At 42.1% G+C, this 27455-nt stretch overlaps 1 protein-coding gene across 12 annotated transcripts; it reads right to left on the reverse strand.

Annotated features, from left to right (window-relative positions):
- Window positions 1-506: 506 nt before the first annotated feature.
- On the reverse strand, window positions 507-26916 carry mid1 (midline 1). 12 transcript variants are annotated; one of them, XM_085764361.1, is made up of 11 exons: window positions 26762-26916; window positions 11478-12199; window positions 9496-9555; window positions 6225-6320; window positions 5429-5536; window positions 3779-3927; window positions 3565-3692; window positions 2853-2996; window positions 2088-2249; window positions 1781-1988; window positions 507-1557 (listed from the first exon to the last, which is right to left on the reverse strand). In XM_085764361.1, the coding sequence occupies exons 2-11, from the start codon at window positions 12141-12143 to the stop codon at window positions 1209-1211; spliced, it is 2070 nt and encodes a 689-aa protein (XP_085620487.1). In that variant the 5' UTR covers window positions 12144-12199; window positions 26762-26916; the 3' UTR covers window positions 507-1208. The 12 variants fall into 12 exon arrangements, with proteins under 12 accessions (XP_085620487.1, XP_085620490.1, XP_085620486.1 ...); XM_085764364.1 differs by lacking the exon at window positions 26762-26916 and adding an exon at window positions 20373-20570; XM_085764360.1 differs by lacking the exon at window positions 26762-26916 and adding an exon at window positions 18589-18836.
- Window positions 26917-27455: the final 539 nt, after the last annotated feature.

Here is a 27455-nt window from a genome sequence, read left to right on the forward strand (position 1 = left end):
TCATATAAACAGCTTCCAGGGTGTCTTTTATTCACATAAATACACACATTTCAAAATCCGACAAAATCTGGTGGCCTTGCATGGAACAGAGGTGGTGGTGTTCAGTGTCTGCAAGGTGTCTCACAGGGAGGTCACAGAGAGTTCAATGTTTCCTTTTTTTCTTTTCTTTTTGTGCTCGTCTGTCTCCTTTAGCTGAAAGGAGACGCTGCAGAATTCAAGCCACGTTACTCCAGCACAAAAAGAGATGTCAGAGCGAATCTTGTCAGAAGTTGTATTTTGGCTCCGAGAGTGGGTCAGAGTGAGTCTTGTAAAGCAAGACTGACACTTTTCTCCACGGTGGTGGTGTTTTCTTTTCACCGTGGCGTTGAGAGCTTGTTCAAGCTTTTAATGAGACAGCAACTATAAATGAGTGTAAACAAGTAGAGTGTAATGAATTATCATCTTACTGAGGCCTATTTTTAGCATGCAGCGAGTCTTTAAAGGAGAAGGACAAGTCACACAGTTGATCAAATGAAGTCACCTTTATTGCATCTTGTCAGAGAGAAATTAAATGTAGAAGCTGCGATGATGAGTTCATTTGAAATGGCTACAATGAGAAGATGAATGTTCTCTTCACGCTGAACTGTGCTCGAGCGTTTGCAGCTAATAAATGACTCGACTGATTTCAAATTAAAATTTCTAAGTGAAATTGTTATCCGATCTATTTAAGTGCCTCCTCCTTACAAAACAATGACAAGTAAACATTTGCATTATGGTGCATGTGGCTTAGAAATGGATTTTATAGTGACAACAACTTTTCTTCGGAAAGTGAAGATGAATTAAAAAAAGAAAAGTCTTAAAACCCTTACATTTATCTTACAATACAGCCTTTCAAAAACATTAGAGTCAAAGAGTTGGCTTGTCACTTGCCTTTAACAACACAGGTATGGAAAAGCGTGCAATATGAATTGGAAAATAGCTCCATGAATTTAAAATCGTAAGCAAACCCTTTACACCATCCAGCTAAGGAATGTACATAAATGTGCAAAGCAAAGAAATACATTTACAGATACTTGTAAATAATTTCTTAAATAATTCAAATTATAATTTCAACATAGGCTTGATTAGGAATGTACACCAGGGCAATTAATTCAGTCTGGTCTTTTTTTTTCTTCTTTTTCTTCTTTTTTTTGGAGTACACAAAAGAAAATCCAGCAGGACCTGTTTTGTCAGTTGTTGTAGTCGGTCCCCTCTAAGTGGTCAGGGATGGGCAGTCCCGTGAGGATAGTTAAACACCTGTTCCACACATTGAACACGGGGCAAACCGGCTGAGCGAAGGCGATGTCATAAGTATACAAGTGCTGAGAGCCGACGGCATCGTAAAAAGACAGGGATCCAGAGTCGTAGTCCAACAGTATGCCCAGACGCCGCAGGTGGGGTGATGGCTCGATAGGTATCTCCTTGCTGTTGTGACGCACCACCCACGAGTTGTTGCAGCGAGACAGTACCCAAGAGGCCGAGTTTTTGCCGATCCACTCGTGTTTCGGTGCCGACTTGTAGGCAATGCCCACTGCGAACCTGGAAACCAAAGAAAAGTCAAATGGAAGATTTCATAAATACTAGCATGCTTGTAAATATGAAACATTATTCATGATGAAATGAACAAGAGTAAAAGTCTACAACTATGCCAGAGATTTAGTGTAATCTCACTGGAATCTAGCCAACAATAGATGATTCTGGACTAAACACAGGTGAACCGACCCACAGTAACAGCCTTAGATCCAGATAAAATGATTTTTACCATGTGCTTCCTCCTATCAGAGCCTCCCAGTAATGGCGGCCACTGTCGATGTAGACATTTCCCGTGACGCCGTAGCTGCTGTGACTGGAGAAGCGGTCCTGACTGTGGCTCTTCTTGGATGATGTCTCGTCCCTCTCCACTGTCAGGTTGTCATGAGACACTCTCAACTTCCGATGTGCAGACTTCGGATCTAATTTGAATGGCTGACCTTAAAAAAAAAAACAACAACAAAAAACAGTCCAGTAATTCAGCTTTTTCATCATTAATACTAACATGAAATTCTGTATAGGTACTGAATTTGATGTACTGTTTGTCTTGAGTTTCCCTGGTTCACTGCTGCGGTTTCCAGCCTGGTTTATGGCCTTCACTATGAAGATGTACTTTGTGCCACACTGGAGCCCGTGCACTGTGTAGTGATTCTGCTTGATGTTCGGTACAATCATCCAGCTATCAGCAGAGTTACATAAACCTGCAGTCCAGACAGAGACAGAGTGTGTCACAGACAAAGAACAAAACCAAGCTATTATCAAAACTTAGTGCCTCCTTCAGTGCTTTGAATCAAGATAGCACAGTGTAATTGTTTGCAATGTTTTAATCTACAGCTTCTATTTTGACTCATCAAATATATTCACATTACCCAGTCATCCACGCGTGCGCTTGAGCACTGAGCTGGATGAGAATAAATTGCTTGATCAAGCATGTTGTGACCTTGTTAGAGCAATCAATTCAAACAGGCTGCTGCTCATTTCAACCCTGAGATAATGTTGAACTTATGATGCGCATCTGGATGTAAATCTAGTCTGACTAAGCTGCTATTTTCTTTTCCATACAGACACTGCAAAAAAAAAGAAAAAAGAAAAAGAAATGCAGTGTATTTCTGTAACATCTCATTAAACATACAAGCCAGGAGGGCAGAGCTCTTTTCTCCTGCAGCTTCAATGCGATGTTATGTTTGGATATTGTTTAAAGCCTGCAAACAGTTTAAAGCCATTCTGTTGAAATCCGTTTCACATCCCTGCATCATATCCATGTTTTTTCACCACAAACATTATACAGCAGAGCAGAGACTTACTGACAACATTGGATTGGCTGGTAAAGATGGCGTACTGGAGTTCATATGATACAACAGCGAACTCGTCATCCGATGTCCAGTGGACTGTGATGGTGTCATATGAAGCCGTACACAATTCCTCGCGGATCACTGGTGGATTTGGCGCTACAGTGGGGAAAACAAAAGACAAATCTTCTTCAAAGAAATTCATGAAAGCTGTGTGGATGCTAGTTTCCCCACAACAACATAAGAAAAAAAAGATGAAAACTTGTAGTGGAGAACAGTGGTGGTAAACTCCACCATCCATTTGTGTTTTTTAATCCTGACAAGTGTAATTAAACTCAGTAGAGGTTCCTCTAGCTATTATAGCTGCAGCTCCCATGCAGAGTTAACTTCACGCTGCACAACAGGCGCTAAGCATAAACAATCAAACCTGTTTCTTTCAGCAGAAAATAAATCTTAATTGCGCTCTTGCTTTGTTTGGCTTTTTAGGTTCTCATCACTCGCTAACAAGCACAGTTATGGCTGAAATATAAACTCCCTGTTGCTATCCATGCAAAAACCTTATACCTGTATGAATCCATAATCACAGGATAATGTGAGGAGACAGGTTCCAGGTGCACTGTTTGGATAAAGGAACCATACAACTAATCTGAAATAGTTATGATAAATCATTTGTAGTTTTCCTGCTAACTATTGAATATCATGTGTTTGATTCTCTACCATCACTCACCTGTGAGATAATCCAAACTTTCTAGCATTTTCTTCTCCCTCGTGAAGTCCAAGGCAAAACTATCAAACGTGTCATTCAGATTAATTTCTGGTAACAGGATTTGAGAGGACGCCGTTGCCATTGACACTCTGTAATAAACAAATAGACACAAGATATGTGTGAGACTCTTATAGACGATGGGCTGTTTATCTTCGGCCTGTCAATGCTGCCTCACCTCTCACAGATACTTTTAGCCGTCTGAAGGAAGCGAGTGTGGTCCGTCTCCTTGAGGGTTTGGTCGGCCTGAGAGATGAGGGACGAGGACCTTTCGATGCACTGTTTACAGCTGGCTATCTGCTGGGCTAGCTTCCTCAGGCGCATAGACTGGGCACAAAATAGGACATGTTGATAGATGAAAAGCTCAGTAAATAAACCAACCAACGTATGACCTTCTGTATGAGGCGCCAACCTGCCAGATGGGTGATTTGATTTTACCCCACAAATTGCAAAATCCTTCTGGGGGAAAAAAAAAAATCTGATTTACACCTTTGACAATTTGATCTTTGGGCTGTGTAACAATGTTGTAAAAGCTACGCTGGCACACGCGGTGTGTTTATGAAACATCGCTCGTAACTCTGTCACAGTAACCAGAGCCTCCCATCCCCCCACTGTGCTTCACTGGCTTAGAGCAACCTCGCAAGTTGACATGAGGCACGGGGTGAGGAAGGAAAGCGTCCCCCTCCAGAGACGATCATCACAGGAAGCAAGGCTGATCTTAACACTGACACTGAACGCAGCACAGCATGCCACTGCCTGTCTAATGGCATCTAACAGGGCGGAAAGGAAGCTAAAACAATTTATTGCACATTGGTATTGAATGTACATATATATATGACACTGTGCTGGACCTGCTCCAGAGCTGAAACAAGGGATGTGGTACTATAAAACAGAGGAATAACCCCTGCATACTAGGCAGACGCTCTGAGGTTTATCACAAACTGTGGAGCTCTAACTCATCACTGTGTCTTAAATACTAAAGTAAATTGGCCATCTTTATGTGTGCTGGTTGTTTAATGTAACCATGTGTTGAAACTGTTTGACCTTAACTTTATGTGCTGCCATTCTTGGCCAGTTCTCTCTTGCAAAAGAGATCTTGGATCTCAATGGGACAAACCTGGTTAAATAAAGGTTATAATAATAATAAACATACAGAGGATTTTTTTCACTGTTAGATGCAGCTTTAACACGTTTTTACATTTTAAAATGGAAAGACAATAAGTAATTCATCATTTTCAGGGTGTCACCTTCAATTTAGGCAATTGCATGCTGTAATTTAGTTTAATTTAATTTAATTTAAAATAATTAATTGCTCCTTCCTGGGTTATAAAATTGAAAAAACACTAAGATCTGTGAAGCACATTCACAACAAATTAGAAGAACTCAAATTAAAAACTTGTCAGTGAGCCTGGTAAACTCCATGACACAAGTGTGATGCTAATATATGAGAAGTATAAACTGGGGCTAATGTGTGATTATGTTAAAATGCAAAAAACTGTGGTACAAAAAAAAAAATCTGTCTTCAAATGATGCAACCATGTGTTTCATCGCTCATGAATTCAGCTCCTCATCTGTAGGAATATCTATGTGTTTTATTTATAACATCAAAAATTCAATGCCCTTGTTTTGAAGAGCAACAGGCTGTAGATGCATTTTCCCCCAACAACGCTGTATAATAAATGTGTTAAAGCTGACGTTGTGTAAGGACACCGCGTTCAGCCGCTGAGCTGTGAGCTCACTTGTCAGCTGTGCGGGGAGGCAATTATCAAGACATGCAAGGTGATAAACAAACAAAGGTTATCAGGACACAAAAGGTGATAAACAGTACCTTCCCCTCCTTTATCTTGGTGCCGATGATTTGTCTTCGCTGCTGTATGATATTAATCAGCAACTCGCACTCCTCAAGCAGCTTGTTTTCCTGCCGTGATGCATTTACCTAGACATGACACACAGTAAGAGCAGATAACACACAGTCAATACAGGAACTCTCATTAATTCCCTTCCATTGCACAAAGCAAAGTTTGAGATCATTATAGCATGTGTAACTCGCATTGCAATCAATTTTATTCAAACCTGATGTGGTAAGAAAAACACATTAGAGTCTAATTCATGTCAGTTCATCTCACATTGGGCTTTTTTTTTATCCCACACACGTTTAATTAGAGCCACTGTAGAGAACATGTAATGACTTTGCAAAATTAGCATGTTTGATGCGATGCGGTAAAACCATTTAAGGTTACATGGTTTAGTATCATTAGAGCCATATATCATGACCATTGTGTATTTGATAAGCCATCTGTTTTCTATGTCTTTATGTGTAAATATTTGGCTCACACTTGATGTGAAATTGTGAATATACTAAAAATGCACAGACACTGCAGACATTCTTGATCTATAGACTAACGAACACTTAATCTTGTTGACATGATGAAAAGCCACTCTGAGATACAGCGATTCATCATGGTGTTGATAATTTAATGAGTTGTTACACATGAAATGCCACAGAAGCTAAGAGACCCCCCCCTGCCCCTCTCTGCCCCGCCTTCTCCTTCACGCACACACACACACACACACACACACACACACACACACACACCTGAAAGGGAACAGATAAACAACCTCACCTCCACGTGTTGACAGGTTTGGATAAGTTTGCCCATCAGACTTTCCAACTCACTGGTCCTCTTGATGAGACTGCTGAGGTTGGAATCCAGGGCTTGCTGCAAAACAAAATTGAAAAGGAATATTTCATTACGCATGGATCCCCTCACCCCCACCACCCCCCCTCATACATGCACACACACACACACACACACACACATGCGCGCCCAAAACATCAAACTGTAAACAGCTGAATAAATCTCAGAGGAGAGTTAGGTGAGTGGGAACATAAGGACCATATCTGTAACGAGCACAGCAGAGGACACACAATGCTGCCGCTGGATGTGACTGGCCATGTTTGTGTGAAGCACCATCCCACACACACACACACATACACACATACACACATACACACATACACACAAACACACACACCTCTCCCACCGCCATCCCCAATCCCAGTCCTCCCGGTGTGCCAAAGATCCCATCATACTGCCTGCTGAGGCCATGGAGCTTAGCAGAGCATCTGCCAGTGATTTGGACAACTAAACCCCGCCTGTGTTAATCACTGACTCAGATCAAAGGCTTATGTTTCAAACTTAATCCCTCTCTGTAATTGGGCAGTATGATGACTGTGTACTACGGTGGTGCAAAATGTCTTTTGATATTTTGAGCATTATTCCTCTCAAAATAAAAGATGAAAGCACAATGATATTACGGGGTCAATCAATAATTGAATATTAGAATAAAACTTTAGTCGCACCTGAAGTGGAAACAGAGACGCAGAACACTGAAAGTAATTTGACAGATGTTTTAATGCAAACACTAAGACAAAAACATAAAATAAATTAAAAATCTATTAGTATTTTGTGCTGCCTTAAGAATCCTAGATTTTCTCGACTGCAGCAGATAAAAGCAGAAAAATACTCATTTTAATCTATTATTGAAAGTCTTAAATAATATATGTGAATTGATTTGCGACTTTAAAGGATTAATGTCAGAGAGGGATTTTAGATTCACTACATCTCCATATGTTGAAAGTGCAAACATTATAAAACTTTTTTTCCCTTCAAAGGAAAACATCTCAAAAATCCCATAAAACTGATGTAATTTTTAGTTCAGCTAATGTAATTTTGAACATCGTCCAAGTTGTTTTCCTTTTCTCAGAAAGGAAAAACTGCAAATAGTCAAAGAACAAACAGGTAAGAGAGACCTGCAAAGCTTTAAAGACCATTTTCAGCTTCAATGTTTCGCATTGTGATTTTATAAGGTGTGTGCGTCACTGTCTACTGAAAATAGCAGAGATCTTATTTTACTGCTCTCAAAAATATTCATTATTTATACGGAGGAGAAGGCGATGAAAGCCATCTCAGATCCTGAGCTGCAGGTAAAGGTGAGGCAGGTTCAAAAACTTCCACAATGGACACATGAAACACAACGGTGATAAAACTGAGGTTGAATGTGGACAAAGGTATGCACATCAAAGTCTCATTGTTTTTCTGTTGTTTGATGATGAGTATCAAATGAACAAAAGGAGAGACAACAGAGAGCGGGAGAGACAAATGTTAAAGACAAAAGAGCGTGAGAGACAGAGTGTGTTCACCTCTCTCATTCTGCTACAGTGGTTTTCTCAGAGCGCCTAAAAATCTGGCTTCTCCTGCAACTTTAATACTCCTCATGTGTTTGGACAGCTCTCCCTAATGGAAGTCTCTTTCCTAAAATCATTTAAAGCTGATGAGAGGAAAGAATAGCTGCTTCCTTTTGTATGCGAATGCTTCTGGTCCCATACCTTTGCTTTGGCCAGTCTCTCTTCCTTCCTCCCACAGTCCTGACAGGTCACTGTCAGGACCTGGGAGTTTTATCCTGTGTCAACATTTGAAATTGTATCCATTGTGAGTGGTTGTCGCTTTATCCTGTGAACACCACAGGTCCTGAGACACATGAGCGTTTAAGCTTTCAGTGAATTTCACAAACACATCACAGTGTAGACGGACCAGCAGTCCTATTCTGCTGCGTTACAGCAGTATCCGGTAACTATAACGTCAACAAACTGTGCATTAAAGGCCCAATTGCTTTTTTATACATGCACACAGAGAAGTCTGTTTGAGATCTTTTCTCATTAACATTTTAAATACAAGAGTTTTGTATACATATTGCATTGTACTGTATATGAGCTACAAAAGACTCAGCTGTGCCTGAATAACCTCCATATAGTGTTTTTCATACATAATACAACTTAAATATACTGGATATTGCTGTACATGCTGATTTTTATTCAACATCAATATATATGTTTTGTGCTTAGATGTATAAACAGGGCAACCACACTTGCGAGTCATGGTGACCTGGTTTTTCTTCTCCCGAACACTCAATGGGCACAAAAGATTTCTCCCTTTTGCCCAGTGCATGATGGGATGTGCTACAGTGACTCCTCTGACCCCAAGTGGGAATACATTTAAATAATATAAATAATGGATGATGGATAGATAATAACAGATAGAAGACCAGACCAGGGGTCATGTCATATAACGCCACAAACCAGAGTGAAGAAATGATTGCATTATACATGCACAGACACACACAGACACACACTCGCGCCTTTACACTGCCACAGTATCCCTTTGTGAGAGGTTTTTGAGAGAGATGTGAGGAACTGTGGCTGTAAACATATGTTTGGAGAAACCAACAACTATGAACAAGCTCAGCTGCGTGCCACCTGGGTCCTGCCCATGAGAGAAAAACAATTTCTCTCCAAGATGGGAACGGTGCGGTTTCCTCTGTCACTCGAGGCCTCTAACAATGCAGCTATCGAACAATAATGTAATATGTGGTCAACGAGACACAAAAACAAAATCAAAGCAGGAATTAGTAGTATAATATCCCTCTATAAAGATTATATCAAGCAGCTGAGGATATTATAGAGCAGAGGAAGAAGATCACAGCTTGAAAGTCTATCAGAAGATAAGATAAAAGGACTCTAGTCATCTCAAACTGCCTTTTACCACTGGGAGAATGTGCTTATTAAAAAGGGACTGTACATTAAGTGCTACATCAAACAATGGCGACACAAAGCGGAATATTGCAGCTGTCACCTTGGTAACCACCAAGGCTACATTTTCATCTCCTATTACTTTGTTGCATTAAGTGCCGGATGTATTTCACTAATTCAGTTTTTCTATGGAACTAAATGTGGTATGACCCCTTTAAAAAAGAAAGTAGCAATCAGGTTGAGGTTGTTCCATAGCATTTATATCTGTCCCTGAATGTGTAATTAAAAGAAATGATGCTGATCACCTGGTCTGCCTCCTGGTGTGAATGATCACGCCCCACACAGAGAAAGCGGCCAGAAGATTTCTGCACAATGACAGCATGGTCAGACAAAGCAGACATGTTAAGACCGGTCCACTGAACTATCTCAGCAAAAAAAATAGGAAAAAAAAGAAAGAAAAAAAATCCCAGTCCCACCTTGACCAAGCATTGTGAAACAGAGGAACAGGCACAAAAGGGGGGTTTTGGAGTGTTACTTGTGATACAGTAAACATTCCCGCTGTGAGTCATGCTGTGAGTGGTTGTGAAGAAAAAGGAGGACCATCGTTTTTTTATTCTTATTTCATGCAGTCTATGCCGTGCACAGTTCTACGGATAAACTTTCACTTGAAAAGCTCAATCCAGCTGAGTTGAAGACTTGCTCCCAAATTAAAACAGCAGATATTTTCATACTTCGCCTTTACTTGCTTGTGTACAGCTAAATTGCTATTTCATGTTTTCAGGCTTGAAAGTAAAGCTTCACCGCATGATTGCCTTAGTTAGTGGCTATATAAAATGATCCCATGAGGCTGCAGCAGCCACAGTACAGACTGAGTGTGTTGGCAAAACACTAACCTAATAAGTCAGATTCTCTTATACGAGAAGCTCATTCTACTCTGTAATGGAAGGAATGCCGCCGAGCCACCTTTATATGCTCTAGCAAACAGCATCTTCTCATGTCTTATTGATGTCAGCCCATCTGCTGAAAGTGAACAGCTTCACTTAACCTAAAACTGTGAAAGCAGTCTCTTGCATTGGGGTGTCATTACATTTCAGACTGGTACAGAGAAAGAGAGAGTTTCCAGCTCACTTGACTGTGTGTTCTATTCATGCAATGTATATTTAATGCAAAGGCATTTCTTATGATAAAGTTGGTCTCAAAGAATAAGGTGGGGAAAATATTCATTATTTATATTATGGTCAACGTGATCTTGTGAATAGACCATAATTGAAGCCTATTAATTTCTATTGACAACACACATCTTTAACAAGTCATAATTATCTTGTTTCCTGTATTAAAAGAGGGAAACAGCATGTTAAAACAGCTGGACACTGTGCTGTGGGTAAATGCAACTTAAAACGGGAGTATATCGTGCATTTGTTTGGGGACTATTTTCAGTCACGGGTTTGGCATGCTAATGAGTATTTATGGTAGAAAGACGGTTTATGTGGGATTGACTGAAAATAAACTACACTCTCCATTTTCATTGTAATGAAGGAACATGTCACCCAGTGCAATGGCGTGACTCATTTATGTGGGTTTCACACAACAATGGAAGTCTATGGAACACAGAGGAATCAGCTATATCAGGCTCAAGCTACATAGATTTGTTAGGTTAACTACCGGTTTTGGCCTTTTCATGGGAAATTTCTTTGACAATAGGAAAAATATACAACATCACCAGACACAAACACTGATGTAAAATCCAACTGAGTTAGTGAGGAAGTCATTTTGTTGTGTTCATAATATTTTAGATTTGCTCAAATTCAAGCCATGCTTCACATTTGAATTGCAACAGTAAAGAGCGTTTGAGAGAGATGAAGCTAATTTTCTCTGATATTATTCAGTACAAAGTTGTTCTATGTTTCAAGTTTGCATTATTTGCTTTTCACTTCCATGTAATTACATCAAATATTTCTTATAAATCAGATTCAGTACCACAGTTCTACAATGAAAAGCATTACGAAAATATATATTGCGAATCACAGTCGAAACCGAACACATAGAGTTTTTGTTTACCTTGGTGTCTGCACTAGCCTGTGCAATATTAAGATCCAGCAGCTTACAAGCACTTACATCTTTTATAAAATGGGAATTCAACACTTTTGCTTGCAGGTGTGAGTCTGTCATGCTGTGATTCTGTATGAGCAGAAAATAGGTACTGTGCAAATGTATCTGAGGGTAAATATGGCAAGAACGGTGAGTCAAAGATCCCAGAGCATTCCTCAAACTACACATCATTTCTTACCTTGAGTTTGTCATATCGGTCACTGAGGGCTGCCACTTGGTGGTCTCGGTGTCGGCCAACCAGCTTACACAACGCACAGATCAACTGCTCATCTGTCACACAGTACATGTTGACCTTCTCGTCCTCGTGCTCCAGACACATTAGCCCTCGCAGATGGGAGTCCAGCAAGGGTTCGATTAGTCTGTGGCCCGTGAAGGGCTTCTTGTTGGGGTGGGTGGCCTTCAGACATTCGTCGCAGTATGACACCTCGCAGGTGACGCAGGTCTTCACGGCATCCTGGGGAGGGTCCTGCTCGCAGAACTGACACTGCACCCGCTCGCCGGGAGATGTCATGGCTTTGCTGTTGGGGACGGCTCGCTCGCGGCGGGTCTCGTTGGGGGAGTTGGGTCCGCTCAGTGAAGCTTTCTGATAGCGGTCGATGATGTTCTGCAATGTGACGTTGCGTTTGAGTCCCTCTAGGCCCCTCTGGTTGAGGGTGATGACATAGCGACAGGTCGGGCACTGAAAGGCACTGATGGACTGAATTGGCTCGCTGGGGGTGCAGTGGGAGACCAGGATGCGATGAGCACAGTTGAAACAAAGGCTGTGAGCGCAGGGCAAGAGCAGCGGGTCCTCAAAGAGCTCCAGACAGATTGGGCAGGTCAGCTCAGACTCCAGTGTTTCCATTTTCAGGCAAAACAAAGAGGGGACGTCTGCGAAATCCAGGGAAGCTGATCAGCTATCTGTGAAAATTATAAAAAAAAAAAAATGAATGAGAAAACAGTGAAAACACTCGAAACGTTGGCCTTGCATCCCGACCAGAAGAGCTGAAGTGATTTCCTGATTAACAATCCATACACAGAGTATGAATCTGCAAACTAATATACTAATAATCAAATTTTACATTTGTTTCAGCTTCACAAAAGTCATCACTTCACTCATGAAAGTTATTGTTATTCCAGCCCTGATGTCCAGGTTGAGATAAGAGGCTTCCGTGAGAAAACATAAATAAAACAGACATCATGCATATTCTGTCTGTGTTATCAACTGCTTTGGAAAATAAAAACAAAATCAAAATTATTCATCTCTATCTTGAGTCATTGGATTTCCATTGCAAACCAAATGTGAAATATGAATATAAATGTTATGTAAATACTTGTTACACATATCTGATTATGGAAATGAAGCAAATTGGAGAAATAAAAACGAACAGGCAGGAGAATGCTAAAAAAAAACCGACAACAAAGCAACAACAACAACAAAAAAAACACGTGTTTGCATATAATGCATACATCAGAAGTGAGCGTGTATAGCCGATTTAGCTGAACTTACAACTTCAAGAATGCAGCGGCAGCTCATTTTAATTTGGCACAGGAATAGTCTAGCCTGTCCCCATGTGTTCCTCTCTATACTGTAGCCCGCAGGCCAGCAGGCCAGCGAGGACTGACAGCTCAGCCAAGCAGAAGTCTATTGGCCTGCTTGCTGATGGCTGGGGCTCCACACTATCACAGACACTAAGCCTTTGTTCCCGGCCAGTCAGACACCCCAGCTGCGAGTGGACACACTGTGCTCACAGCGTCTCTCGATGTGAACTCTCTACCTCCACTCATTATGTGTGAAGAAGGCAAAAGCTCATTATCAGGACAGTCGGACACAAGTAGCCTTTTGAAGTTGTGAGGATACAGCAATTACCTCGGAGCTACAGACCTGGGTTTGTTCTTTCCATTCTATTCAAATCCTCACAGGCACCCAGCTATCCCACTGTACAGTAGAAAACAAGAGGCGATTGTTGCACTTGTCTCCAGTGACTGTGATGCATCTGTGGGCCTTTGTGCTTCTGCTATTTGGTTCTTTAAACACAAAGTGGAGAATGCAAGTGTCTAGAAGTTATTATAGAGGATCAAAGACAACCTCCTAACTGTTCAGTACCCTCACTCTTGGACAAAACATGTTGAAAATCAAGCTTTTGGTATTTTATTATTAATTAACTCTTTAACATTTCAGTTGAATTTTAACCACTGTAACTACTGTACTGTAAGTCTGTGGTGAATGATGAAGAATAAGTCTTGACTTGTGTGTTTAAGCAGCCTGAAATCAAACGGAATAACTTGTTCAGCATGTTGTAATTTTCTGTAACAAGATGTTACTCAAAAACACGAGGCAGCATCACATCACTCCTAGCAGAGCTAAAACACAGTGGCTCCTGCATTTGCACAAGTCTCAGGGAAAGTTCACTCAGGCTGTCCTGAGCACAAAGTGAAAAAAATAGCTTTGTATGACAAACACAATGCAAAGACGATACCCTCTGATGTCATCACCTGTGATATAACATATCCTCAACATTACAAAAAGCTTGTAAAATAACACTGTCCCACAAAGAGCCACCGCGAGCAGCGAAACAGCCCCGAGTATGTTACGCACTCCTGAAAGCTCTCCCATTCATACACGGTTTACTTTACCCACCGATGGATTTCGCCCCACTTTGCACAGCCGAGACATTTCTGCTGAAGGAAAACTTCTGACCTGAATCATGAAAATATATTTATGACAACAAATGCACAGGCCGTAAACCCCTGCATGCTCGTGGAGAGCAGGGCATCCGGACGGCACGAGTCAGTCTTCGCAGCCCCAGTAATCCTGCAGCAGAGCTGTCATTAAGGCAAGAGATTGAGCAAGAGGTAGCAGCAAGCACAACAGGAAAAGTTGCCCGACAATTCCAGGAAAGCCAGCTCCACCTACAGCTGGAGCGCTGGCCAGTATACTGGAAGAAGAGAGAGAGAGAGCGGACAACAGTGTGAGAGAGAGCAAGAGAGAGAGCAAGAGAGAGAGAGGGAGAGGGAGAGGCTGAGAACTGTGCAGAGCCCCAGCCAATGTCCTCACAGGCAGGTTAGTGTCCTCTCAGCCCGGGCCATTCAGAAATTCAACGCGTCAAGATCAGTTTCAGGTTTCCTTGTGTGGCCATCCCTTCTGATTCTAGCAGCACAATGGAGGGGAATGAGACTTCTCTTGGCTGGGCCATTGGGGGATTCAAGGAAAGAAAAGGCTGAAGACACAAGCACAGATGAGAGACAGCCTGAGAGGCAGCAGGAGTCATCTGGAACGTGAGACAGAGGTCTGCAACCCCCCCTCAGCATCCAAGGGGTGAATTACATCACGGTCTTGTTGTTGTCTGTCCCTCAAGAGGCTTATGGAGTGCAGTACACACCATGAGCGCTACGGTTCAACCTCCACTAAAGCGTCCACTTAGACAGATAAGACTACAAATAAAGACAGGGGGCTACATAACATCATCTGCTACACACAACTCTGTCCCAGTCGGCCCTCACGTGGAAATCTCCGAGGTGCCATCTGCCTACCATGTGCCTCCGCTTCCAGACACACCCCCACTGTGCACCATTTGAATTCTCCTGTCATTCAAAGGAGTCCCCAGAGTGACCGTCCTCTCCGAGAGGCAGATACACACTGTAAACATTAAAGGCACGCTAAGTTCAAACAAAGCGATGGGTGTGAGCTACATTGCTCGGGAGATGCTCATGGGAATGCGACTGGCATTCCCCAGGTTTCTTCTATATTCCCTCCAACTGGGACAAAATGTGGTATAATGAGATCAGCGGGGAGGATGTTTTCATTCAATTAAGGGGAAACAGTAAGAGAGAGATTTCCAAATAGCATATAACAGCAGCTTATTCTTTATCTCCTCTGCTCACTTCTGTTTTTTGTACTTAAAAGTATTTACAAGACAAGACTACAGCGAGATTTGACATTTGGTGAAGCTGTTTGATGAGACAGAAAGCTGTGGTGCATATGTCCATGTAATACTAAAGTTTAAAAGTAAGGCATAGTTTTTTTTTTCTTATTAGTTGCATATTTTACATACCTCAGAACTGGTAGTCATGCACTCTTAGTATCACTATTCTTGAATATAGCTTCAGTTACAAAGGTTAAGATGAATGACCAGACAGATTAACAATTCATTTCACTCGGCTACACCGGCCATAAAGATGAGAAAATGACAAAAGCTATGGAATGATATATAATAATACTAACCATAACTTTGAATTTAGAGCAAAGCTGAGAATATCCATGATTTACTTTAACAGCTATGTTTGCTATGGGCAAAGAGTTTGAGGAATTTAATGCAGAGTTGAATGCAGACAGGTGTGTGACAGATGTGAGGCACTTCACTGCGAGGCCTTTTGTCAACTGACGAACTTGAGCACTAACTTCACATTTGGGGTTTTATTTGATTAGGAAATAATGGGTCATTTAGAGATGAAACAATTACATGTCTCAGATAGGAGGACAATTTCCTGCTCAAGCACTTTCTAATCCTTTTGGTTATGGTCTTTTATCACCCTTAATGATGGCTCTGAACCATGTATTCAGCAACTGAAAGACTGTGATTGCTCTTTGTCTTCTTTCCTGGGGCAGACACCTAACATATTTATCTGTAATCCTGTCTTTGCAGCGTAACTGTGACCAATGTGTGGCCTGTTGCTGCTCCCTAAAGCAGCCGGCTCAGCATCAGCAGCACACTCAGGCCTTAATGTGATTTACAGCTGTAGCAGCACAAGCCAGCTGATTAGACTGACAAATCTACCTGATCTGCAGCTGCACACATTACCGAGATTAGCCTCATGCAGCCTCGCCCCAGACTTACATCCATTATTGTTGTTATTCAAATGATTATGGAGGGGGAAGTTAATTTCAAATCAAAAGATTTGGGTTAGTGGATGTAGTTAGTTATGTAAGTTATCTGTCAGAAAGGATTACACTGGGAAGAATGGCAGTGTCAGAAGTTGTTGCTGCTGCTGTGCACTCATTTGGCAAACTGGTGCTAACTCACATTAAACTGTAATGAAAGCAAGGAATCGAGGCTTGAGCTTTCCTTCCCCCAGTGGACACCATGTTTTATAAGGAAGCTCCACATAAAGACACACACACACAGGGCCAAAAATCTGTAGCTAGCCTACTGTCTAGCAGGGCCGTTGTACTATAGGGGAGAAAGGTGATGATAATTATAGGGGCCCAGCGCCCAGTAGGGCCTACAAAAAACCCAGTAGTCTAATCTTGTATGTATGACTGATTTATTCTGCATAAGACCCTGACTAATAATCATAGTAATGCCGCATTAGCATCAAAACAAAGTAGGCTAAAAAATGATAAAAATGATAATACATACGTAGTCTAAGAAAAAAAAAGGAAAATGGGGGGGGGGGGGGGGGGGGGCACTTTAGTATTCTTTCAGGGGGGGCAAAATTTCTAGCAACGGCCCTGCTGTCTAGGGTCTAATGACTGTCAGGCTAAGAACTGGAAATAGAGGTCTACAGGTCAAGCTCAACTTTCTTTTTGTTGCCTTTCTTTCCTCTGTCCGCTCACTGTCTGTGCTGTAGGCCTGCAGGTCATCGTGGTCGGCATCAGAAGTTGCACCAAAGTCTCATTTCCTCTCCGCGGCTTGGCAGGTGGCATCATCGGGAAAACACTGTATCCTTTCCACGACCACAGGAACTGCACACAAAGTGACTTTCCAAGCATGTGGCTGCCGCCTACTGTTCAGCAGTCCACTCTCTCTCCCACACACACACACACTAGGAGTGTCTGTCTCACACACAGACTGTGTAAAAACTACCGAGGAGGAGCTGTTTGTCTCAACGCATAGCCAACATTAGTTAGTTTTCCAGCCTGTTTTCTATGCGCCTCTTCGTGTGGATAAACAAGTTAGACGTCACACAACAACGACGCCTAATGTGAAGCGACAGTCAACAGTCTGTACCCTTTTTCTTTTTCTTTTTTTTTAATTTGTTTCTCTCCTCTTCTAATTGTTAATGTTTTGTTTTGTTTTTTATTACCGTATCGCCTGACTTTTACCTTGTTCCATATCTATTTTTTGTCTAAAAACGATATTGTACCAGAGACGTTCTAATATGATTGTACTCTACTTGCTTGTCAATAAAGAAAAAAAAAAAGCGACAGTCAAAGCGCGACACCGTGTGGCCGGTGTAAGAACTGCAGCCAACATGTTTATCCATGCAGAGAGGTGATCCTTCTTATCCATGAAAAATGCCTCTATTAAACTGTGACATTTTACACTTGTAATTGAAAAATTATCTACAGTCAACAACTTTAATCTAATTATATATTTTCTCCATATTCATCTCAATTCTACAGGTAAACAAATGACCACAACAAGAGTGATAATAATATGCCATTATTACTCATAAATTTGCCCTCTGATTAATCTCACCTCACCCAAAACCAATGCCATGGTTCTTTATGAAAGACCACATTATGTTGCCATGGTGACAGCTCAATATCTAGAAGTGATCAAAGGCTGCGCACTCGGGTGGGAAGATGTCTAACATTCCTCCTCGCAGGAACAAGATAAGTTACTAATTAATAAGGGGAGCCATGGAGCCAACTGCAATGTTCCACTTTTACTCTTCATTACCTCCACGTAAACAAGACACCTATGTGCTTTAATGTACGAGGTCCTGTCACAAACTGTGTCCAGAAGTGTAGCCAGAGCATGTGTGGATGTAGCAGGGTGAGAACATGTCTTTATCTTCTTTATCTTATCAGTGAATGAAATAGTGTTTTTTTTTTTTCTTTCTGCTGTCGAGTTACACACGAAGGGCTGGGTTTTATCTCCCCCAGTGCTGCAGTGGATCTCAGAAGAAAGTTTGAGTAAAGGTAATAAAAAAAAGTTTTACGATCAAACAAGGGAAAGTGAAGCTTATTGTAACTGTACATCCAGGAATAATACTGCAAGGTCCACTCCTGTGATTGCTCTAACAAATTATATTATATTCCTTTAGTCAGAGCCCAAAGCATACACTGAGCGGCTGCTTTCATACTGGATAACTACTCCTACTCCCTCTGATGCTTTTTTTTTTTTTAATCACATAACTCCCCCTCGGCCCTCTCACTTAGTCATCTTATCCCTCCAGTATTATCCACAGCTAAAAACACTGAGGATTCTGTGAGCACAACAAGGCCAAACAACATCAGCTCTCGCACAGAGCGCTACCTGGAGGCTTTGGAAATATATGATGACTCACTGTTTTGACAGCAAAACACAGAGGCACAGTAACATAAAAATGCAGACTGAATCAAGAATGACCCTCTGACTTACCCGCCACATGATTACATCCATATACAGGCAAGAGAGGAAAGAGCCACCCTTTTAAAGTCAATCAGTGCTGATGTTTGGGGCTCTGCACAGTTAATCCACTGCAGTGGTCAGAACTTTGAGAGAAGTGACTCCTCTCTCCCACTCTCTGTGAGTTTCTGACCCTCTAACCCTGTTCTCTAAGTCCAATGAAAATCAGCAGGCGGATCGAAACTTTCCACCCTTCTCTCTTCTCTCGCTGAGAACTGTACAGGTCCCATCCAGACAGTGGGCTGCAAATTGTTGCATTAGCCAATCGTACGTGAGGGGGCAGGACTTTGTGTGCTGGTTTGGTCTATCACTCAGGGCTATCAGAGCATGGAGTGTTGCCCATTACTTTCAACAAAGCTTTTTTTGTCATCCTCTAAACAGACATCTTCCAAAGAGCTGGGCTGCGCACCACAAAAACAATCAGTGCATTAAAAACACATTCTCTTCCCTTGCTATTTGCATAATTGGTAAAGATGACAATCACAAGAAATATCAAACATATTCAGGCCAAGTCTGAACTGTTTTGCATTTCCCATCAACAAAAGTAGGTTAGATTATTGTAGTTGGAAATGTGTTTCATGCTCAAGGCAAAATTCAATAGAGCCAAATGAAGTAGTGCATAAGCAAACACAGGAATCAATGATGATTAATATTCCCAACAAAGGACAAGAGAGATGCTTTGTCAGTGGCCCAGAGGTACGTTCACAGAGAAGCCTATGTTTGACCAACACAGCAGCGTCTGTATGGACAGTTGGCACGTTCGTTAACACAACTGTTGATGTGATAAAACTCAAGTTACCTCTTATCAAATGCTACAGCAACCTTAGTCTTCAAAATGGTCGCACTCTTCTTGTTTTTTCCACATGAACACAGTCACTGAAATGGAAACACACAGGAATGCACTGCGGTTGCCACAGCTGACTTAGATAGTGTTGAAAGTTGTCTCGGACAGTTGGCATCTGTTCGCCAGTCTTTGGCTGCGTGGAAAATGTTCTCAAACCTTGACTGGCTGACACAGTTGGCATTTAAACGATGATGCTGATTGATCATGTAAAAATGAGATGTATTTTCACAGCTGTGGGTCTTGGATCTGCATGCAGCACTGTTTATCTGTGGGGGCTGAGGTTTGTAGTTCAGCTACCTGAGACGACCTTATCAGCCGCGTCAAGTCAGTGTTTTTGATCTGGTATCTCCGTGCGAGGCAGGTGTTTATGTTTCTTGGTAAAACCACAGGATACAAGGCACAGATTGATTTAAATTAGTGGAAACTCAGAGCCCCTGCCAGGAGACCTGCAGGGCTCAATAAGGTATGAAAAGAAAGGTGAGAGACAATGACAATAATTTATACTTTGAGGTTGATCAGATAATGGCTTGACAAGTAACATTAACACATTAACATCTTTGTAATTGCATGAGAATCAGAGTAAAATTCAATTATACCAGCAGTAAGTACATGATGTGCAGTGTGAAAACACAACGCAACACAATTAAGCTGAAAACAATAAATCAATTTGTTTGCAAAGCAACTGCAACTGAAATTCTGAATTGTTTTTTCATTGTCATCTCCCCTTCTCTGTAAATCCAGGAATATTTGACTAAATTTCAAACTTGTAGACATAAAAGAATGCAGAATCCTGCAAAAGCACGTTTATTTCAGTGCCCCCCAAAAACTTTCTCAAAGCTCAACTTTACACTCCAAAAGAGACTTAAAGGAAGCTTTAACGTGTCGCCCCCTGGAAAAGCATACCATCCCTTACCTCACAGTCTGTTAGTCAGTCAACCAGACAGTCCATAGTCCAGGTGACAGATGTATATAGAAATAAAGCCCAGGAAGAGATTTTTCTCAAAACACAGCTTTCCTCTGAAGCCTCCCTTTAGCTCCCACTCTCTGGGCTGTGCTGCTCCGTCTGTCTCACCGCTATCTCTGAAATTCTCTTCACACAGCTTCTTCTTCTCTAATCCTCTCTTAAGGAAGCCAAAACTGCTCCAAATGGTTCAACCAGGCGCCCGACTTCTCAGGCTTTTCCCTCTTTGTATTATTTTGTTGGCTGGGATCATTAACTTAGTCCCATGAGAACATAAGGAGGTAAATAACCCCCCCCCCCCTCCCACCCACCCACCCACCCCTACACCCCTCCCTCCTCTTTCCTGTGGGAGGCTGTCAATCACATCTGATGATGAGGTGGCGAGGGTGGCGAGGGGCGGAGGGCTTTTATCCGCCAAGGAGGGGCTTCTGATTGGCCACTGGGGAACAGAGGTGCGCTGCATGACAAATGGGAGCACCAGGATGGATGGGCCTGAAGAGATGCTCAGCTGAGGTTATGTGCACATTTATAATAGACCTTTATGCAGCTCGCTCATTTGCATGACGCTCAAAAGAAAATAAAGTGACGGACGTGAATGAGTAATCAAAGCCAATATGGAAAGAGTCCTATTTTACACAGCTGGATTCAAGGACATGTCATTTATGCCCTACATGACTAACTAGGTAAATGTGAGGGTCAGTCATGAGAATAATCACATGGCTCTTTAAAAGTCTCTTTGGTACAGTCTGGACACTCAGTGGGGGGACTGGGAGGAAAGCATAAAGCTTCCGTTGCCATGACAGTGTGGCAGAAGCAACGATGAATCTTGGCACTTGAGCCAGATGCCACTCTAATCTTTTCACTGGCAAACCTTCAGCTCTCTCTTCACAGCTTGTTTGTTTCTCAGTCAAGCCTACTGCTGTCTGTCAGTCTCCAGTTCCTTCCAACATCCCATGCCAATCTAAAGTCTGCCGCGTTTAGTAAGGAAAAGAAATGTGGAAAGACATTGTAAGCGGGACCTGGGAGGAGGGGGGGTCACACGGCTCCCAGTGACCACGACTAAACTCTTCGGCTTGACAAGTAAAAGGGAGAGACAATGGACAAATTAAGCACGACTTCCACTGTGATTCCTTTGCTTGGCTCGCTCTGCACACATTAGCAGCACGCTAATGGATTTGTAAACAGCCCAGCACAAATCAGCTTCGCATGTAAAACACACAGACGGGCAATGCTACATTATTCTAACATCACTCCTTGGATGCATGGCACCGCTCACAACAGCAAAGAGAAATCTACAAGAAAGTGTTACCGCTGCTGCCCAAGGGCCACACACTGCTCTACAGATATCCATGAATTCTCTGTGAAATAATGATTTCACAATGAGATTCATTTCACAACAACAAAATGTCATAAAACTCATGACATTTGCATGGACCATGGAGTCGTGCTGACATTTGAGACCAGTGCTACTCCAGGATCAAGTCAAACTCTTGAAGTACAATAAATATGAAGAGGAAAAATGCCTTCTTTAGCATCTTTTTTAGCCATTCCACAAAAGAAAATTTGTCTGGGCTGTGGTTTTAGCAAATGTCCCCACCTAACCCACTGGAAATCTAACCTGATCCTTCATCCAAGCTCACACACAGAGAAAGACAAATACAGACACATGCACACAAAGTTTCTGTGGCTTTTGTTCCAGAAAATAGACGAAATAACAATTTAACTTCCAGCAATCTAAACAAAAAGTGACGCATTGTTTACATCCAAATATTTGACATCCACTGTGTCATACATACAGACAATGACTGTTCCATCGCAGAAACTTGATAAAATAAGGCCCAAAGCCACAATTTAATCCAGTCAAGACGCTGGGAGGCTGACAATAGGAATTCAATTTTATGTTTATGTATTTGTATAAATGACAATCAAGATGTTGATGTTCTTGGTGTGAGCTAAAATTACTTCCAGAAAATATCTTGCATTTATTCTGCAACTATATTCCCTTATCATGTAACAGCACTGTCAAAATAATTATTCAAAACAAATGAATATTCATCCCAGCTAAATAAGGCCATTTGCAGCCTGAGGCACTTCTCTTGGTGGTGGTTGGCACATCAAGCTGTATTAATTGGAAAAAGACCCGAAAGGGGCCAGAAAAGCCCTCCTGAAGCAGAAGATAAGAAGTTGGAACAAAATAGGCTGTGAAATATGATGTTACATAAACTTTGATGGGGTAAAAAGAAAGAGGATTTCTCTCAGGGACCAGACTTGCAGACATTTGTTAGCTACATCCTCATGTTCCAAGGTTATGCTTCACCTTGGTGCTCAGCTATTAGCAATTGTAAAGTCATTTTTGCACTGAACAAAGAACCCGGGAATCTCTATGTAATCTCAGTTGTACAAATCTGCATTATACAGAAAAGAAAGAATAAGAGAAACACTTGATCTGAGGCAGGACAGACTGGATATGGTGGGGGGAAAAAAGAAAAGAAAACTTCTTCAGAATTTCTCCCTAAAGCAAATCATCATCACAACTTTTCCACTGGAAACTAGCAGCCAAAAAAGGAAACAGAGTGAGCCTGACTTACATGCTTTTACCCACGGTGATCCTCCAAAACACAGCACAGAAGATACAACTCCCACTGATGTGTCAGCTCTCTATTTCAGAAGCACATGGATGAGAGACTAAACAAAACATACAGTAGCATCCCGGCTAGTCTCCTTCCACGCTCCCTCCCTCGTTGCTAGATCTCCCCACCCTGCACCCAACCCCAGACAGCCATATGCTCATGCAAGCGTAAAACATGCCCAGGAAGCGTCACTTCCACTGGGTCATTTCATGGATATTCTCTCCATTAATGCTCGGGGTCCATCAACCCCCCCTCTTCCTCTCTGGGCTTGTGCTCTTGCCCCTGGCTCCCCACCCTCTCAGCAATAAGACAAAGAGGTAACAAATGGAGTCAAAGAGAGAGAGGGGTGGGGGGTGGAGGGGGGTTGCATAAACCTTGGGGACCACATTTTTGATGAGTTTCTGGCTAAACAAGCAGGCCCCAACCAGATGGGACTAGTCTCTGGGGCTGTGCTGCATCGCTGCATTTAATACACAACTCCATACATCCTGACAATAAATGTATTCTGCTGCTCACTAAACAGCGCTCACCACATCACGGGCCGCATGCAAGTGCAAGGCAGCGCAGGACAGCACAGAATTTCTTCATCATGTTCTTTTTGTTATTAAGCTCTCAGAAATGACAGTAATTAGAGCCTGAGTGCAGATGCCTAATTGAGTTAACGCATGCTTCGGCGTCAAAATTGTCTTTTCGAGGGCAAACCCTGATCTAAGCAGCAATAATTGTTTTCCCAACTAGGACAGTCCAAAAACAGCCACTCCTCATTTTTTTTTTGCCAATAAACAATAAGATGAAAGCAGAGCCAACTCCCAGCATGGCAAAGGTTCAAGATTTTAATTGCTTTCATCCCCAAGCTATGCTGCCCATAACTAAGCAACACACAGACAATCCAAATAGCAACTGGAACACCTTAGTATAGCGAGCCAATCAACGCTCGCTGCTATTGATCTTTGAGACGCTACTTGGTGCAACTCAAGGCAGAATTTTGTCCTCGTATCTTCTCATCGCAAAAGTCATTTGTGTGCAAAACAGTTTCTGAACACATCACATCACATCACCCACAGTCCACATGCATTTCGAGTGCTTTATGATTAGCTGGCAGAACATATAGGAATGTTGTGTGCATTGACCTGGAATTGATTCTCTTCCTCTGAGCACGCTCCACTTTTGTTGGCGTCGGATCAATTCTAGGCCTCGTTCTCTAATAACATTAAGACACTCTGGCAACGTTTAAAGTGATGTACCACTTTCCAATACATGTGTAAAGTGGTTTTCTATCAGCTCTCACTGAATGGTTAACTGGAAGGTACCATGTGTATACATTTTCTTTTATCGAATGATAAAAATAAAGGCCAAAAAAAACTTTCAAACAGCACTCACCATGAAAACCAGTTATACTTTGTGGTTGAAAGCGACACAATGAATGATTGTACTGGCTGGGGTTTGCTCATTGAAATGAAACAGTGAGGGAGAGCTGGGAATGTAAGGTCATGTGTTATGTTGAGTCCATGCTGCATTCTCATAGCCTGAAAGTCTTGGGGTTTTATTTTATTATTTTTTATTTTTTTCCTGAAAAAAAATGTATCCTTTTGAAAGGGTGCGGTGAAAGCTTGCCTGCTGCATTCTTTGCTGCTTGGAAAAGTCTGTAATTGCTTCCAGCTTCTGAGGGATCTAACTCAGGGAAACTAGTGTCACATCTTTATCAAGAATCTCCCATCAACAACAGCACTTCAGATATGGTGCCAGTGAAGCACTCAGCCACCCTGGCATCTGCTGACTCCACCCAAAAACCAAACCTCCTTTCTTCTTTCCAGCAGCCGGTGCGTTCAAATCCGCTATCTATTCGACGCAGGCAGGTATAAAAGTCACACATTAGGTTTAAGACCTACGCTGTTCCATTATCCTCCAGTGAGAGAGAACGAGACACTACACCGCTAAGCTCCAGCCTCCCACAACCAAGAAATGCTGGAGGAGGTCTGAACATCTGTTGTGGTGTGCTGCGTTCATGTGTCCAAGGAGACTGCCAGAGCCAAAGGCAGGAGCCCAGCTGTTGGGATCTGGGTCGGCTGCATCCGGGGTTGAGGGATGTTTTCAAAACACTCGCTGTTCAGGATGAGCCGCCTCTGACGGTGCTGTCACCTCTGCAGTTAGCATTGTCTGTGATAACCACCCATGTTTAAAGTCTGTACACGTAAAGAGGCCTGTCTCTGCTGCTGTGTTGTTGCAGATGCTCTTAGAGGTTAAAAGACAGTCAGACTGATCAGTTTTCCGCCTGGCTCAGTGTGGCTTTACAAAAGTATCCTCACTTTACACTCCATCTACATGTCAACAGAGCATTCCTTCAAGACAGTGTAGGACACATTCCTCAATCTTGGCCTGCGAGGTGCATTCTCCAGAGTTTAAAATGGATTAAACATTTGCTTTTCCCGCAGAGGTATCACTGATGAGAGAATATTCCTCACTTGCTGCACACACCCACACATATACACAAGACACCCCATTTCCGTGTAGTTACAGGCTCTAACAATCACACTGAACCAGCGTTAGCTAACGCCCTGTCACAACAACCGAGGCCCCGAGATTTCACAGCTGTTGATGGAGCTGGCACCGCTGACCCGGTGGAGACACTTTTGTTTATCAGTTGGAACAAGGAACGAAGAATCAGAGCTTCATGATGAGAGAAACAGGGAAATATTTTACTAAATAGATCAAAGAAAAATGACCAGGGAGTCGAAGCACACAGGGAACTAATAATAATGCTACATCCAAATGAACCATCTTCCCTGGCCATATATTATAATACATTATGATATAAGAAAAACATTAGTCCGATGAATAGAGATTGATACCAAGACAGAAAACCTTGGTTTCAGTCTCTTGAAACTGAGAGAATGAGGGCATTTCAGAGCAATAGCAGAACCAGATGCTTGCATGAAGGAAAGTAGTGAAAACCCAAAATGAATTCGCCAGAGCTCCCTATCCACAGTTATTTGGCACAATTACACATTCTGTCCTCCCTTAGAACAACATAACATTGGTTTTGCTCTCACCAAAACAAAAGTTTGAAGGAGAGCAACGCAGCTCATTGAAAATCATAAGCTATCCCCGAAAATCTTGGAAGTATCACAACAAATTGTTCCCAGCATGCTCAGGAAATGTTACATTTTTTGCCAGTCAAATAATTTGCTGTTGTTTTACGAGGAAGCTGATATCTCAAAAGTGCATTCAGCTGTCAGCAGATGTGTTGCAAGTGCAAGCAAGACCGAACACGTTGTTAAGACAACTCTCCCTCTGAATTAACATTAAAAACACCAAACAACTATCGCACTCTTACTGCATTGCTCATCAAATACAGTGTTAGGTACCTGGTTGTGTACTGCTGTGCTTCCAGGCCTGTGCACGTTAAGCATTTTCCTGACTGTACTGTACAGCAGAGTGTAGATTCACATAAGAGAACTCAGCATCCAAAGTATTGTATATAATGTGAAGTTAATGATCTGTATTTCAATAGATCTATTAACAATTTGATTCAAGAAGACTTCGACTTTGGCAGGAATTCTTTGCAGGCTCAATTCAGACACATTATTCAGACTTAACATAAAAGTGCAGGGCAGAACTGCCAAGTACTAATGGTTCCTGCTGCCAAAATTTAAGACACTGATTAAACTCCTTCTGCCCAATGCCACTAAATGTGTTTTAATCAGATCTTACCTGCTTCCCCATGGCTGCTGTGTTAAGTGTCTCTCCTGGGTGAATAAATACTAGACTATCACAGAGTATGACTGTTAAGCAGCTGGTACTTTCCCTGGGGTGAAACAGACAGGAGACAGGAGGTTGAAGGTGTTCTGTCTGCATGTACACTCCCTTCATCGGGGGTGTGTACACACACATACCTCACTGACACTCACTCTGCTTCTCATCTGCTCTACAGGTTTACACAGGAGCATGGAAAGCTCCTGAGTAGACTACTTAACCCTTTTAGTGAACTGGCATCGAATGAAGACGTTCATTAAAACCACATTACCATGAAAACCAGTCAAAAGTTGTAGCTTATCTTATCACTGGCAGAGGCTATGGAGGTGTTAATGAGTGAGGTTTCCACTTTTTCTCTCTTTTTTACAGGTAAAAAGAGAAAGAAATGTGTGAAAAGGTGTATGTAATAAGGCTGGACCTGGTGCTGATATGTTGTAAGTCAGCATCAGATAATGGGGATAAAGGGCTTTTCTTCGTCGCCACAGGCAGCTCCATTGAGTTACCAGGCACAGAAAAATAAAGCTCAAGCTTTAGGATCCACAGAAGCCAGCAGGCAGAAAGCAGTGAAGGAAAAAAAAAAACTTGTTATTAAGCAAGACAGAATTGGTTTTCTCCACCCTAATGAGAATTCATCCTGTGAGATAGATGAGTC

The sequence above is a fragment of the Trachurus japonicus genome, chromosome 21, assembly GCF_045865225.1.
Source record: "Trachurus japonicus isolate A0001 chromosome 21, Traja_1.0".
Taxonomy (NCBI): Eukaryota; Metazoa; Chordata; class Actinopteri; order Carangiformes; family Carangidae; genus Trachurus; species Trachurus japonicus.

Excerpts from the sequence above, each read along its gene's own strand:
- mid1 (XM_085764361.1), bottom strand. The coding sequence starts at position 12,143 with ATGGAAACACTGGAGTCTGAGCTGACCTGCCCAATCTGTCTGGAGCTC. Across the intron at positions 9,556-11,477 it reads ACCGATATGACAAACTCAAG|AAATCTTCTGGCCGCTTTCT; the intron begins GTAAGAAATGAT and ends GTCATTGTGCAG. Across the intron at positions 2,997-3,564 it reads AAGTTTGGATTATCTCACAG|CGCCAAATCCACCAGTGATC; the intron begins GTGAGTGATGGT and ends TCCCCACTGTAG.